This window comes from Asterias rubens, chromosome 10 (assembly GCF_902459465.1).
Source record: "Asterias rubens chromosome 10, eAstRub1.3, whole genome shotgun sequence".
NCBI classification, from domain to species: domain Eukaryota; kingdom Metazoa; phylum Echinodermata; class Asteroidea; order Forcipulatida; family Asteriidae; genus Asterias; species Asterias rubens.
In genome coordinates, this window is record NC_047071.1 from 16,916,401 (window position 1) to 16,931,184 (window position 14,784).

Sequence of the window (14,784 nt, forward strand, 5' to 3'; positions counted from 1 at the left end):
TCCCCTCTCTCATGCACTTTTATAAACCATACTTCTGTATACTTTTAAAAATAGTACCAGCAAGCACAGCCACTCGGCAAACACCGATTCAAAAGATGTTGTCAAGCGTAAAATGACACCTGAACCCTAACTCATGAACGTTATTGATTGTCCAAGGTCTGACTGTAGCCATCCTGGTACAGAGGAACAAAAGCTAAAAGTTTGAGCGCACTCACTAGGTTATCTTTGATGGCATCCTGTGTTACCAGTCATGCTCTGGTGGTGCATGTGCCGATCATCATTGGGAAGAATACAAAAGTTTACAGGCACTGCATGGTGGAATATATGGGTACAGTTTCAGTATCAAAATGCCCTATTGTACATAACATTACTGCACATTTTGTTTTAATATTTTCATTTATTGATTCTGGTTAGTGAAGCCAAAGACTCTAAGAAAAAGCGAACTTAATCACAAGCCAAGAACCCAATGAAGAGAAGGCAAGGAAGAAGTTTCAATTTTAGATATGGGAGGAAAACCCCAGAGATAAATTCCGGGGGGAAACCCAGGCAGTCAGGTAGTGACTGACAACCAAATCCACATACATACATACATGTATTGCCCCGAGCAGGATTTGAACCGGGTTCCAGAGGTGGAATGCAAGGCAATGAAGTTTACAAGGAAGTTTGGAAGATGTTCAAAATGTGGACTGGACGAATTTCCATGTACTTTTTTGTTAATCTTTAAAAAAAAAATCAAATTGGACAATTGGATCTATGTGAGAGTTACATAGCAAAACTAAATGCATTTCGTTTGTATATGTACATTGTTGCAGAATATTATCCCTCAATGAAATCTGGCATTTTTATTTTGTGTGTGTCGTAAATTCAGATAGTGACAATGCACTGATACAGTGTATTCATTCAGTATTTGTACTAGCCTCAAGTATCATATTTAAACAGTTCTGATAAGAAACTAAGATCTGAAAGAACTTATCTACCCTACTAAATATCTACTACTGATAGTGGGTATAAATCACAAGGTGTTAACTGCTAATTACCTTGATCCCTTATTTAAATAATGGTGTACATTCAACCATGGAGGTAGATAGAGGTAGAGATGCAACAAAAAGGCGGAACTGGTATATCACAATACAAACCAACCCAGAACAGACAAGACAACTGCCTTAAAAACAACCAACATGATGAGTATTATACCTTTTTTTTAGCGGACACCACTATAGTAAGATAGTCCGTGTAACATTTGTTAATGTCAGGAAGATCTGCCTGGAATTACACACAGACCACAAAATTTCCATTGACTTTAAGATTGTCCAATGAAAGTGCCCTTTGGAAACAGGCAAAATGGCCTTACCCTCTCAAAGATGAAATTCCAGGCCGGCAAGAAGAGTGACCCTGTACGTATTCAATAGGGCACTGCCTGTCAGGCAAGACACTGCACTAGCCTTGAACTTTTCTCTTGAAGGGAAACACCAATTTCCTCCAGTAAGAGGCACTTCTTTGGAGATGATGGTAACTTGCATTTGGAACTTTGCAAAGGGCACCACAGCAATTGATGTGGGTGCTATGGGTTATTTTGAGGCCGCATATGGGAAATTGTACTTTTTGTGTAAAAATGTTGACATAAATTCAAGAGTTTTAAACAAGTTTTGAGATGTGCCCCTCTTCTTCATATCAAAATTTTGCAGATTTAGATGTTTTCTTCCATTAGGCTGTGTACAATTCATGCTCAATGTACAGGAAGTCTAAGCTCTTTGTTGTTCTTTTGTTACCATGTGATGTCACAGGTTACATTACGGAGAGTGCAAGAGGAAATCTTCTATAAAATCAGAGGGAAAACATGTTTGCCATGTTTAACGATGCTTAAGCTGTCACAATGCTGTTTTGCATTTTGGTTTTGGAGTTTCTGTCATTGATTGTCAAGCTACAGTGTATGTAAACTCCCAATCCCATGCACTACAACTCATTTGGGGCTGTAAACAAGTGTGCACTTGGCACACGAATGCTTTAAAAATGTGCGCAAGCAAAACACCATGTGGTCACAAGCAATGACTCATAACAGGCGTTACTTTGTAGGTAAGCCTTCAAAATTGGCTTAAGCATGGTGTTTCTTTTGCTAAGCAAGCCTACAAGTAGACTTTTGGTCATGGATGGGATATGAGAAAATTGCCTGAAATGTCACTGCTTCCCCTTTGACTTATGAACTGAGCAAGGTGGTCAAAAGTTTAAACTGATAATTAAGGCAACACTTTGACACAGTCTACAAACTGACAAGAATGCAGCGCTAACATTGAGTTCATATCCATGACTACACACTACCCAAAATATGACTTTTTAACTTCTTGGTTAATGATAATAAAAACATTCATAAAGCGCCTAATGCCAAAAGCCTCTCGCCACATAAAGAGAACAATAAATACAATGTCACTATAGACTTCTAGGAAAAAGCTCATGGCGCAAAATATATCTCTCTTTTTTTAATTCGTAAATTCCTTCATGGCAAAACTTCACAATGAGGTGTTGATACTGGCAACAAGTGTGTGAGGTCATCACTGAGTAGTTAGGTGGGCTGCCTATTGTTTGGATTTAATTAAATTTGTGCACAATGCATCATGATGCTATGGGTAGTATGTTGGACAGTGTTATGTAAGTTAATTACTCAATCGTGTGTAAACGTTTTACCTCTATGTTCATATCAATCACTAATTATGTTGTGTGTAATTAGCTGACATAGACATACTACATGTACGTGTACTATGTAGTGAACAATGTGCCACCTCACACTCTTTAATAACATAGGGCCTACTGCAAATATATAGTGCCAATTTGTGTACTTTAATAATGTCACACCGTGGTCTAGTGGTTAGACTTTAGGAATTGCATTACAAGGTTGTAGGCTCGAATCCCCCAAGCTAACTGCTGATTTCACAATAGACTAGGCCTATAATAAGTATTGTCATCTAGTTACTGAAACACCACTCAATCAATTCCAATGATTTGTGAAAATAGTTGATGAAAGCAATCTGAGTTTTTAAGCTAAACAAACTCTACAAGTCATGTCGGAATATCTTTTCTTGTATCAGCGTGTGATCCAAATCAGTCAATCATGCAAGAAAAATTATTTCAACCAGTGACTCACTTGTCTGCAATAAGTTCATTTAGAAATGGAGTAAAAAGTGCCTACCAGTTCTAACCCTACCTTCCTCCCCCCAAACTTTGCCCCACCCAAAATTCAAAACAAGATATTGACGAATATTTACAGTGTGTACGTGATGCCTTTATTTGCAAGCAGCAACTTGAAACAAAATCTGGCACTCTGCATGACACCCACAAATAACAAGGAACGCTTACCGCTGTATTTTGCACTTGCAGCCGACAAAGAGATGTGTTCCACATGGCGCCGTAAGCGCAGAATTGCACAGTACCAGATACCACAAAATAGGAGTTTGTATGCTCATTTGGGCGGGATGTGAACCCCTGTTACGTATGACATTTTATTTGTTAACTTACAATTCCAAGATGAGAATGACTTCGGTGGGCGTCTCAAACACCTCCTGCAGGCTGATGATTTGGCTGTGTGACAGCTCACTCAGTATTTCAATCTCACGGACGATATCTTCTCTACGAGACCCACGCCTACTGGAGGCATAGCGACGTTTCTTCACAAACTTGCCAGCGAAGTCTCGTCCACTGCTACGTTCTGTCACTCGCTTGACCTCTGAAAACTGACCGCTGTAGGGAGAAATTGAAATCACATTTTTGTTATTCTTTCATTATTGTATTATGGTTTCAATTGCTCATCAGACATCATTGGAAATATTAAGTGTACTTTTACACAGGGTTTGCCCCTAACTTTTTCAGTGACTAACCAGCAAGACCAGTTAGCTTGTCATTTCACTATTCCACAAGCTTTTTTAACTAGTCCACATTCTGTATGAAAACGATGCTTTTCAACACTGAACTAGCCAGTCGGACTAATACAGTGAAGTTTGACAGGTGCTTTAACTGGCATTTGGCCAGCAAACCAATGCTGTTTATAATGCGCCATGTCTTTCATAAATCAAACTTCTGGCGCCGAAATATGAAACTTGGTCGAGCATGTTAAGAATTGTTTTATGAGACAAACCCATTTAATACAACACCTGGAAAAAGATTGGGGTGGCACTAGCTAGCCTTGGCGGCCTTTCATTTTCGTATTATACTCTCCCATATGCTCTCCAGGAAACTATGTCTAAAAAATTAATATATTCTGTTATTATTATTAAAACAGGAACTGGATCATTATGTATTTCGTCCTTTTCGGGACACAAGTGTCATGACCGGGACTCAAAACCACACTCTGCTGATTCGAAACACCAGAGCTTAAGTCGTGTGTGCTTGACTGGCTGCTCAGCCATGCAACACATCACACAAATTTTCAAATAAACAAGAAAATGTATATCCAATTGTTTTTTAGGACAACCAGCTTAAAAATAACTGTAAATACTTGTTTTGAAGTCAAAGTAAAATTAAACTCAATGTATGCTGTTAAGTTCCATTTAAAAGATGTGTTTCCCGTCTTTAAAATAAATTAAACTATTGAATAGTGGAAAAAAACATGCTGAATTTAATATTAACTATTAACAGGGGAATAACAGATGCTATACGTATAAACTGATTTGGGCAGGGACAATACAGAATCTCAAGTGACCAACCCAGTTGCATATATTCATAAAGTACAAGTCACATACGTCATCAATGCATTGTACACACATATCAGCACATGGAGGATGTACTATGTGTGAGTCATGAATGAGTGTCGGGTCTGTACTTCAGTCGCTATCTTTCCATGTTGCTCTGGCTACAGGTCAGAATTAAACATGTGTCCAATAAGCTGTTGTATTTGTTAATGGGCGTGCTAAAGACACATAGACTAGGTATAAAATAAATGATTACAATAGGTATTGGCTTCCTTGACAGCTCCCCCCCCCCCCCCACCACCTTGTGAAAAAAATAAATAAATAAAAATAACAAAATAAATAACAACATTCAAATAACCAATGAAGTTATTTTTTATTTTTTTATAATGTAACCCACAAAATTTCTAACTTTGCCATCCAACATTGAAACCTAAAACGTCTTCCAATGAAGATACAATTTTGTTTACTGTTGTCCAAATTGAGTAGCAAAGCAACTTCAGTAGAATATTGTTTTCATTCAACAACCAAATGTGTGTTGATGTCGTTGTTGTTGTTGTTTTTTGTTTTTTCTGAAGTGGGGAAGGGGATAGCCCCCTCACTGTCATAATCATGAATTGTTAATAATTAACAATCCGCAAAGTTTAAATGAGACAATGAGAGATCAATACTAGCATTTGTATCCGGCAGAATTGTTTGCACATAGATGTTTGTTTACCCAACTGCTCTCCAGGAAACTTTCCTAAAAAATTAACATTCTGTTATATATTTATTGACAGGAACTGGATCATATAAATTTTAAATAGATCACACACCATGCATCTTGTAACCAACCTGTGAAAATTTCAGTAATTTATACACGTGTTTGGTTACCCCATACGTATATAAACTATGAAGGACTAATGATTTAGCTCTGTGTGTGAGTGTTTGTTATTGCTGATTTGTTTCTGTATAAATCATTTCTTTAATAAGGGAAGGTATAAGCCTACTTTGGGGAATCGCTTTGGGAAATCGCTTTTAAAATGAATGCCAATAAAAATGTTTGGGAAGAAGCCTAGGATAACTTTCCGAATGGCGCCACCACTTTTTCACTTATTTTTACAAAAAGGGATATCTCATTGAGGTAAATTAGATACTATATTATTTCATTTCGAATGAAAAAGTGGTGGCGCCATACGGAAACTTTTCCGAAGCCTACAAACAGCTTTTGACAGTTTTACATAATTAATAATAGTAGGGCCTATGAATGATGTGTTTCAATTTGCTCAATCAAAACACGCAGTCTACTGTGAATACCCCCCCCCCCCAAGAACACACAATTATTCAACGTTTTCTTCAACTGAGCTACAATACCATTCAACATCAGAGTAGGCCTATGCCATTTTGATGATTTTTGGGGGGGTTCGATTTAATTGAAATACGATAACTATACTATAGCTGTTGGCTCTTATATAATGTAGTTAAGTAATACATAGTCCCACTTGTGTGGCCAAAGATAGCTGAATCCTTCCTTGGCCACACAAGTTGGGCCAAGTAAGACACAGATGTTTGTAAGATCATCGAGAGGAAAGAAGGTTAGAACATCACAACTAAGGATGGGAATGATTCACTTTTTGTGTGCTCTCCAAATCCAAAAGGAGGACTAACCACTTTTGCTTCTTCAACTTTCAAGCTAGAATATTTTCAACAACAGTTGAAAAACTTGAACAACCTCAATATTAAACTGTTACTCAATCATTGTCAATTCTGAACTGCAGCCCTAAAAAGCTTGGGGAACAGAGTTAAATAAAAGTCTCCATCATTGCTATTCATGTTATGAATATGATGAGTTATTCTATGACGATGCATTTAACCACTACGTTTTCCTCCGTGGTATTAAAAACCATCCATGGAGGTAGAATCAGTGGTAACGCAACGCGGAACACAGGTCGGCGGCACAGTCAACGGCCGGTTACCTACCTTCCAATGTCCTCTCCAATATCGTAAAAATCCTCCACGGACTCGGTCTTAAAAGTCAGCATTCTGGCTCGTCGTAAAGAAGGCACTTTAGGTCAGAAAACCAATACATTCCCAGCTAGTTCCCGAATGAAGACTGATGAAACAGGAACATTTCGGACGGAGGTGTAGAGCTAGCTAACACACACAAATCGCCACTTACAATAACTTTCACTAAGCATGCAGTATGTGCAATGCTCTGGCGTGTGATTTGGAATCACAAACTGAGTGTGTGTGTGTGAGTGTTGTGATGAAAAGTGATGAAGTAATGTAAGTGGGTGTGTTTTTAAACGAGTAGTTTGTGTAAATCAGTTGAGGCAGCAATTGTTAACCAAATACTTCGGACAGCTATTTATGCTTCAAGGTATTTGAAAATAAACTCATAACGTAAACTGTTTCGAAATCAAGATACCTTCTCATCAATGAAAGGAGTACCTTATTCTTTTTTTTCAAACCCAACTACAAGTTTAAAATAAAACTCTAACTTAGACAAAAAGAGAAGTGGTAAAGTGCGCCCTCATTTGACGGTATGTAATCGTCTGATGCTGTCATTGGTAAAAATTAATAATGACAACCTCTTAAAACTTCGAGGATTGAATTGATTAGGTAGTGTGAGGTGAACACACCTTTAACAATACCAAACAGTCTATGGTCAATCTTATCCTGTATATTATCAAGTAATTATTCTGTGACAAAATCTTCAGCAATTTTAGCAAAAATTTGCAAATTATCAAGTTGTTGTGGGGATGGATGGGCTCGTCATGCTTGGGTTATTGTGTAAAGACCACCATGAATGAACAGTTTGATAGTAATGGTACAAGTGAGAGGAATTAAGGCATGGTTCATATTATGCACACTCTTATACCATAGAGTAAGGACATGCTTATACTAGTCTATGTGGTATCATGTCCCAGAACAAGTAATTTTTCACGTCACACACAAAAAGCGCCCTCACTGCTGAGGCCAAAAGCGCCCTCACTAATAATGAGGCCAAAATGACTGGAGTGCGTTTTGGCGACCCCAACCAAAAACTGTTTCGGTTGTTGGTCGTTGGTTCTGCTGTTCAGACTGAACGATAACCGAGTTGTGAGCTCGGTTACCGTATTGGTTATGACGTCAGAAACAGTTTTTGGTTGGGGTCGCCAAAACGCACCCCTGTTCATTGTGCGTAAAAACTCGCGCGTGTCCTTAGCGTCTCTGTTGTGTTCGCGTTATGCAGGGGGGTTATGCAAGGGGTATATTATTTGATAATATTGTAACCTTTTTTTGAGTTTGGCAAAACAAAATTCCAGAAATAAAACTGCAACTGTGGCTGGTTTTTCAGCTGCAGTAAGCTTAGACACGTTCGTTTGACACAAGATCAGCTCAGCACACCAGGAAAATTAACATGAATTGTTATAAATCAGAATATCCAATATCGGAGAATTTTATATTCAAATCAGACTTTAGCAGAGCTAGTCTTGAAGATGCCTTTTTGCATGGGTCTTTTTGTCAAACGCGCGCGTGTGTCTTAAAACTCCCCCAGGAGTGCGTCACGAGCACAGCGTTCTCTGATGAATTTAAATTCTTGCGCGGCAATTGTGAAGTCACAAACAAAATGACGAAATTGGAACCTCGCAACAACAAAAAACGCCGGACCTGAAGTAAACAAAAGGGAAAAATACACAAACGTAGCTGAAATGCACACTACAGGACATTGCTTCGAAAGTACTAGACCTGTAACTGCGATTGAATTTTTTTCAAAACGAATTTAAATACAACAGCCTTGTGTTGCAAAAATTGGGCTGAAAATGTTCCGATACGGAAGAGAGCTTATAATATCTGCTAGATTCAGGTAAGATTTTTGTTTGTTTCTTTGTTTATCTTCCCGTCAAGGGTTCTCGGCAAACTCCCAAGGGGATATGAATGCCTAGGACATGGAAACACACCAACAGCGATCTCTCTTGTACAAACACATTGGTTTAGCATCTATGATTATGAATAAGAGCGTCAATACTTATTCTATTGTGAAATCACCACTTGTAGGATTCGAACCCACAACCTTCAGATGTCATTCAGTCAAACCGACAAACCCCCATACAACCAACTTGTCATCAAAAATAATATGTTGAAATATAATTTTGGCGCACTTTGATCCAATTCTAGCCCACTGTGGCGCTGGTCCACGAAGACAATCAAATTACAATGTTAATCCCGATCTCAAGATGTTACGCTTCGTCTGCTGACGACTGGGTGACTTTCATGTGACCGTTTATAAAATATTGTCATATCCTGTTGTTCTGTTTCAAGGACCTACGAAAAGCGTTCTCTCATGACCAGTGGCCCATCACTGGTCAGAATGTTATTACTGACTTCTGAAGATCAGTCAGAATTTCTGTCTGAGTTTTCATACAAAATTATGTGGAAAAGTAAAGTGTCAAGCTAATGGTCCCACTTGCTAGTCATTAAAAAAAACTCCCCTTAGACTCCACAGTTTCCAGGTCAACACTGCCTTTGATTAAACCTGTGTTATTCGACACAATGACGCATTGCTTGTTAAAATTGAGGTCAAAATGTATCCAAATTTCATCTCAATATTGCGGCCGTAGGGTAAACAAAACCTGCTACAGCCATAAAATGGGTCTGACCAGGATCCGCGATCTGTTTTAAAACGACACAGAAATGAGTCAAACTGACAGTCTGAATCCGAATTAAAAATCACATTAACCACTGTTCGGGTCAGCCTGACCAGGAAATGACCCTGTTACCAGAAATCCAGGTCAATTCTGACCCAAAAGATTTGATAAGTGTATTTTTTATAGTTGACTATTTAGGTCGTTCAACAGTTGCTTTGGCACACTTAAAACACGTATAAGCACAAAAGCTTCCTAAGCACAGAAACTTTTGTTTACCATTGTTTTGAGTGATACCCCACTAATTTCTTGCTTAGCAACGACATTCGCTGAGCAGAATTTTCTGCTAAACAGCTATATGAAATTGGTCCCTGATTAGATTACAGAGGAGCCGCGAAAGAGCTTCTCATACCCAATCCCGAGAGCTCCTCAGCAAACCGTGCTTGTCATCTGAGCTCCAAGGTGTCCATGAGGCAGGTACGGACAGCCAAGAGGGTACAGGTTCATCCCTTGAGGACCGTAAACGGTCAGACTCAGAAGGACCACAACCCGTGGGGGTGTTGCGACCACAAGCCCCCGGTATCTGCGGTGACGGCGGAGTGAAACGGCCTTGTCGCCGTAAGCTTGGTTCGTTTGCTACAACTTTGTTACGAAGGTGAGGTCACGAGTAATGAGAGATTGGGCAACTATTAACGAAAGGCACAATTATGAGTTCGTTAAACACAGACCTACATTTTCTCAAAAATATATTTTTTTCTTTCAACGAAATATTATTACACAGTGTTGTATAAAAAGTGGTGTTTGCATATTTTTGTCCATGTAGAAAGTGCGTTGTCACATAATGTGTTTCCAATTTGAGATAAATGATAACTATTCTAAATAGGGTTCCAACCAAATCCCACTTGGAATATGGGTGACAACAATCAATTTTGGCTCCCAGATTGCACACAAAGGCTCCACCCACAGACAGGCTACTGGGATTTTACAATCACTTTTTTGGTTCAACCAAGAAAAATTGATTAAAGTGGGTGTTTAAATAGTGCCTTTCAGATTACCGTTCCAGCGGTACCAACTGAGCTGTCTAGCCCCATATTGTTGATTTCCCCCCTTTTTTTTTATAGACTGCCAATTTAGGATAGCAAGCTAGGCAAGCTATAGGCTCATATTTCACATTGGTTACATCTGGTTCGACTCAAGGCATTTTCTCTATTCCAGGATACTGAGTGGTGCCAAAGTAGCCCCACTTTCCAATGAGCAACAAGACGCTACTCCGCCAGCCGTCATTTGTGACGAAAACCCCTGCTGTCAAGCATGGGGTACGGGGGAGACAGCCCCGAGAAAACATCGCGTCCGTCGGCGTAAGGCCGTTGGTGGTAGGCAGTCAGGTCGAACTGCTAGGGAATTCTCACTCAGGTATGGACATATAAACAAGATTTAGCACATCATTTTGCAGTCTGTTGTTGAGAAAATGTGAATCACTAACTAGAAATGACCACCTCAACAATGAATGGCTTCAATCGTTTACTTTCAATAATTTTGTTCATGTTGACAAATTTAACAGCCTATACTGTTAGTAAAAATACAAATTTAAAAAAGCAGATTTAAATAGTAAGCTTCATATAATTTTTTTGCTTGTTAATTTCGTCAGACATCGGCTTGAAATGGGAATATTTCGGCATGGTGGTCTTGGCGTTGTTTCACCGGATCATAAATATTCAGTCAGAGAGAGTGGGCAGACAACCATTGGCACGAGAGGTACCGATGAAGTAATGGTCAATGTCGAACTCTGTGATGAGAGCAATGGTCAGAATGCAACGGCCGGTGGTGATGATGCGGGTCTATCATCCACCCTGGTGGACGGGAGCCGGAGCTTTGACCACTCCGCTGAGAAAAGAAGGTAAGGTGCGCCATAAACATGGCAGTCGCACAACGCTTGATTGCTTTCCCATAAATTCCCACCAATTTGAAAATACTTTTACTAATAACTTCTAGACTGGCGCCTTTGAATGGTTCACAAGTGCTCTATTATTACTTTGATTATTATTTTCAGATCGTTGGAAATGAAGGCAACTGAATTCAAACTTAAAATGGCAAATGACATCACAAGAATTACGAACAATGACGAAAAGAAGGAGCGACGGAAGAGAAACGACAGAGGGCTCCCTACACAAAACGCAAACGGATCAGCATCGAGTCTCAACACTAACATCACTCTTGTAAATGATGAACACACATTAATGTGCGTTGCGGGTATGGGACATGATGACCACGAGCTTGTGGTACATGGTTCATGCAAGTCGGCTGCTGGAACGAAAACACAGCATGGCCATAGACAACCCGATCTTGCCTCCTCTTCGCCGAAATCTTCAGACGAGGAAACAATTTTTACAGAAGAGCAACCGAACGAAAATACCGTGAGTTTAACCCCCCAAAATTGCCTTTTTGGGTTTGTACAAAGACACATTGACTTGAATCTGCGCCCTTAGGACTACTAGCACTCTACCAGTTATAACCCATTATATTGGCAGTCAAGACCACAAACATATTCGGCTAGCTATAGCTGTAGTTTATTTGCTTTTAGATTACACAATTCCTTGTACCATGCTTATCGAATACCACTACACATGTTTTGTTTTGTGGACACATCGCATGCACACCGCTACATTTCACTATTTTCTCTATAAACATTTGTGAGAAATCTTCTTTGATTTGTTTTCTTCAAGTCTTTCCTCTCTAAACATTTCTCTATAAATACATATCTTCAGTTGGACATAAAACCCGTTGATTTGGCAATTGAGATCAGCGAACTGTCACCAGAGGGGAGATGGCTCCGTGTGAAGACAATCACTTCACATCTGAAGAAGAGAATTGACCTTCTCACTCTCAGGAAATTCAGTAGCCAAGTGCTTCCCTTTACAAGTGACGAGGAAAGGGTAAGTGTGTGATAACGTAGTTAAATCACCTCAAGAGAGTCTGAATTTCCTAACTATTACTTCTACATTCGTATTTTATTTACCCACCAATGGATATGTTAAAAGGTTTGTAAGCGTTAGCACTTTAAAATTGAATGACTCGATTTTGGCTGAATATTTTTAAGAAAGTTTGTCTTTGACCCATTTGGGACTGTACTCACATGAGGCTGTTTCAACACAAATTTAAACATACAAAAAATATGTATACGTTTTACCAACAGGAAATTGAAGAAAATGCTGAAAGGGCTGAGAAACTGTTGGAAGCACTACATAGATTGTCCAAAGGAGCCAGCAAAATGTAAGAATTATGACTTTGAAAAATAGTAATTTTACAGTGAATAGTGTCCATGAGAGTTTACATTGACTATGCACCAACTGCTGTGATTTGGATTAGACTTCTGCAATCTAAAATAAATCCGATTGAGACATGATCTCTTTGGCCATTGTTGTCTCACAATATGGCACATGAAGTTGATGTGTAAAAACGTTCCATTAATTCTGTCCATTTTCACACAGCACAACCGAAGATAAAACCATCCAGCAAAAGTCATTATTCGAAAGGAATAAGCAAAATAAACGCCAAGACGTCAAGCCAAAGATTTGCGCTACTAAACGAATAACCCCGGTGGTTAAGGAAATCAAAGCCACAGCATTGGGCTTTGTAAAAGAGAAACTGAATGCTGGTCGAAAAAGACCCGCCCAACAGAAGAAGAAATCACAACGACTTTCTTCAAAACCAACGGCACCGACTATCTGTCCAACTTTAAACAGGACATACAATAAGTCGAGTAACCAGACTCAACATGGGTTTCCTTCATCACAAGTGGTGTCTTCTAGCAAGGTGGACCTAGCAGCGTTGGGCCTGCCTATACTGACAGACAACGACGTGGAGCATGTGCTGACGAAAAGAGGAACCCCGCTCAAACTTGGCTCCGGTGATTACGGGGACGTATTCCTCATGAGGGCGGTATCAGATGTCTCTCTCATGGCCGTGAAACGCCTGACTTACGTGAACCGTAACGCACCGGATAAACGAACCGCTGACATGGTGCAGGAAATCAAAGCCATGGAAGCCGTTCGAACCTGCAAGATCTTCCCGACGTTCCTTGGGATCCTGGACAGCTTTTCCTTCGCGCAGGAGTTCGTTGGTAACCAGCAGAAGCATACTTGCTGGAGTGTATACAAACTGCTGTATAAGAGTCCCAAGGGCCCGTTTCTGCTGCCCCTGGATTGGACGAGAATCTCCCGTGACGTCACAACTGGACTGAAGGCTCTACACCGTGCTGGATGGACACACAATGACCTCCATATTGGAAACGTCATGATGTGGCGAGATCCTAAGAAACTGACAGCGACTTGGGAAGCCAAGATCATCGATCTTGGGAAGGCATCGCTGATCAGTGATCCGCCGCCCCTCAAAACCTTTAACATGATGGAGAAACTGTATGCACAGGAGCACTGCCCCCAGATGGCCCCTGAAATCGTAGAGGGCAGGAGTCGTTACAATGTGAAGTCGGATGTCTACAGTCTTGGAGTGATATTCCACGACATTGCTAAGCAGAACCGATTGTTGTCATGTTTTGATAGGATAGCTAAGGGCTGTGCCGTAAAGGATGCAAGCAAAAGGACAGAACTTACGTCAGTCTTGAAGGAACTCAATCGGCTTTGCTGCAAGGTTGTCAATCGAAACCGCATTAATAGACGCACAAAGTAAATGCCACAACTGCAAATGGTTTCTCTTTAGATTAATGAACAAAACGAATGTCAAAGGTTATGTCCATGCAAACATTGAAACGTGTGAGTAGAGGGCTGTTTCTCAAAACTGTACGTTTCCAAAAACTTTACCTTGCCACCGGTCGTAGCCGGTGTGGATTGACTCTGACGTGGCATTAAAAAAGCCTATAGTGTTGGGACCGGATACAGATGAATTGTGTAAAGGTGGCCTGTCGCTCGAGCCAACATCTTTACAGGTTTGTTTTGTTATGAATGTTTGGATACACCAAGTGAGAATACTGGGCCCAATTTCATAGAGCTGCTAAGCACAAAAATATGCTTAGCATGAAATTTCTGTCTTGATAAAAACAGGATTACCAGAAAAAATATATATTTGTTGCATATTGCTTGTTACTGTTTGCTTATCCTGAAAATCACATGGAAATTTGGTTGGTAATCCTGTTGTTATCAAGGAAGAAATATCATGCTAAGCAAATGTTCGTGCTTAGCAGCTCTATAAAATTGGCCCTGGTCTTTGACAATAAATACCTATCTGCATTAAAACATGAAAACAGTTATACATACAGTTATTTAACAGGAAGATTGTGGGCTTGTCAATACAAAATCATTAAACTTACATTCGACACTATCAAGTTTCTGTATCGTTATTATTAAAATTATCAGTATTATAGTCAATTGAATAATAAAAATTATCGTACAGTCTGATTAACAATAAATAATTAGGAAAACAAATAATCATGTTTGTCTCAAATCAAATATTTTGGGGATGTTTTAAACAAATATACCTACCCCAAAAAA

The 14,784-nt window shown here is 39.6% G+C and overlaps 1 protein-coding gene across 1 annotated transcript in view; it reads right to left on the reverse strand.

Moving 5' to 3' along the window:
* LOC117296091 (death-associated protein kinase 2-like) overlaps positions 1-6,905 on the reverse strand; it is a 50,356-nt gene extending 43,451 nt beyond the window's left edge. Inside the window, exons 1-2 of the mRNA XM_033778963.1 lie at positions 6,633-6,905; positions 3,508-3,729 (exon numbers count right to left, since the gene is read on the reverse strand). Of these exons, the coding sequence (XP_033634854.1) occupies positions 3,508-3,729; positions 6,633-6,694 (284 nt within the window). The 5' untranslated portion in view covers positions 6,695-6,905. The remainder of the gene's footprint in view (positions 1-3,507; positions 3,730-6,632) is intronic.
* Between the last annotated feature and the right edge of the window lie 7,879 nt (positions 6,906-14,784).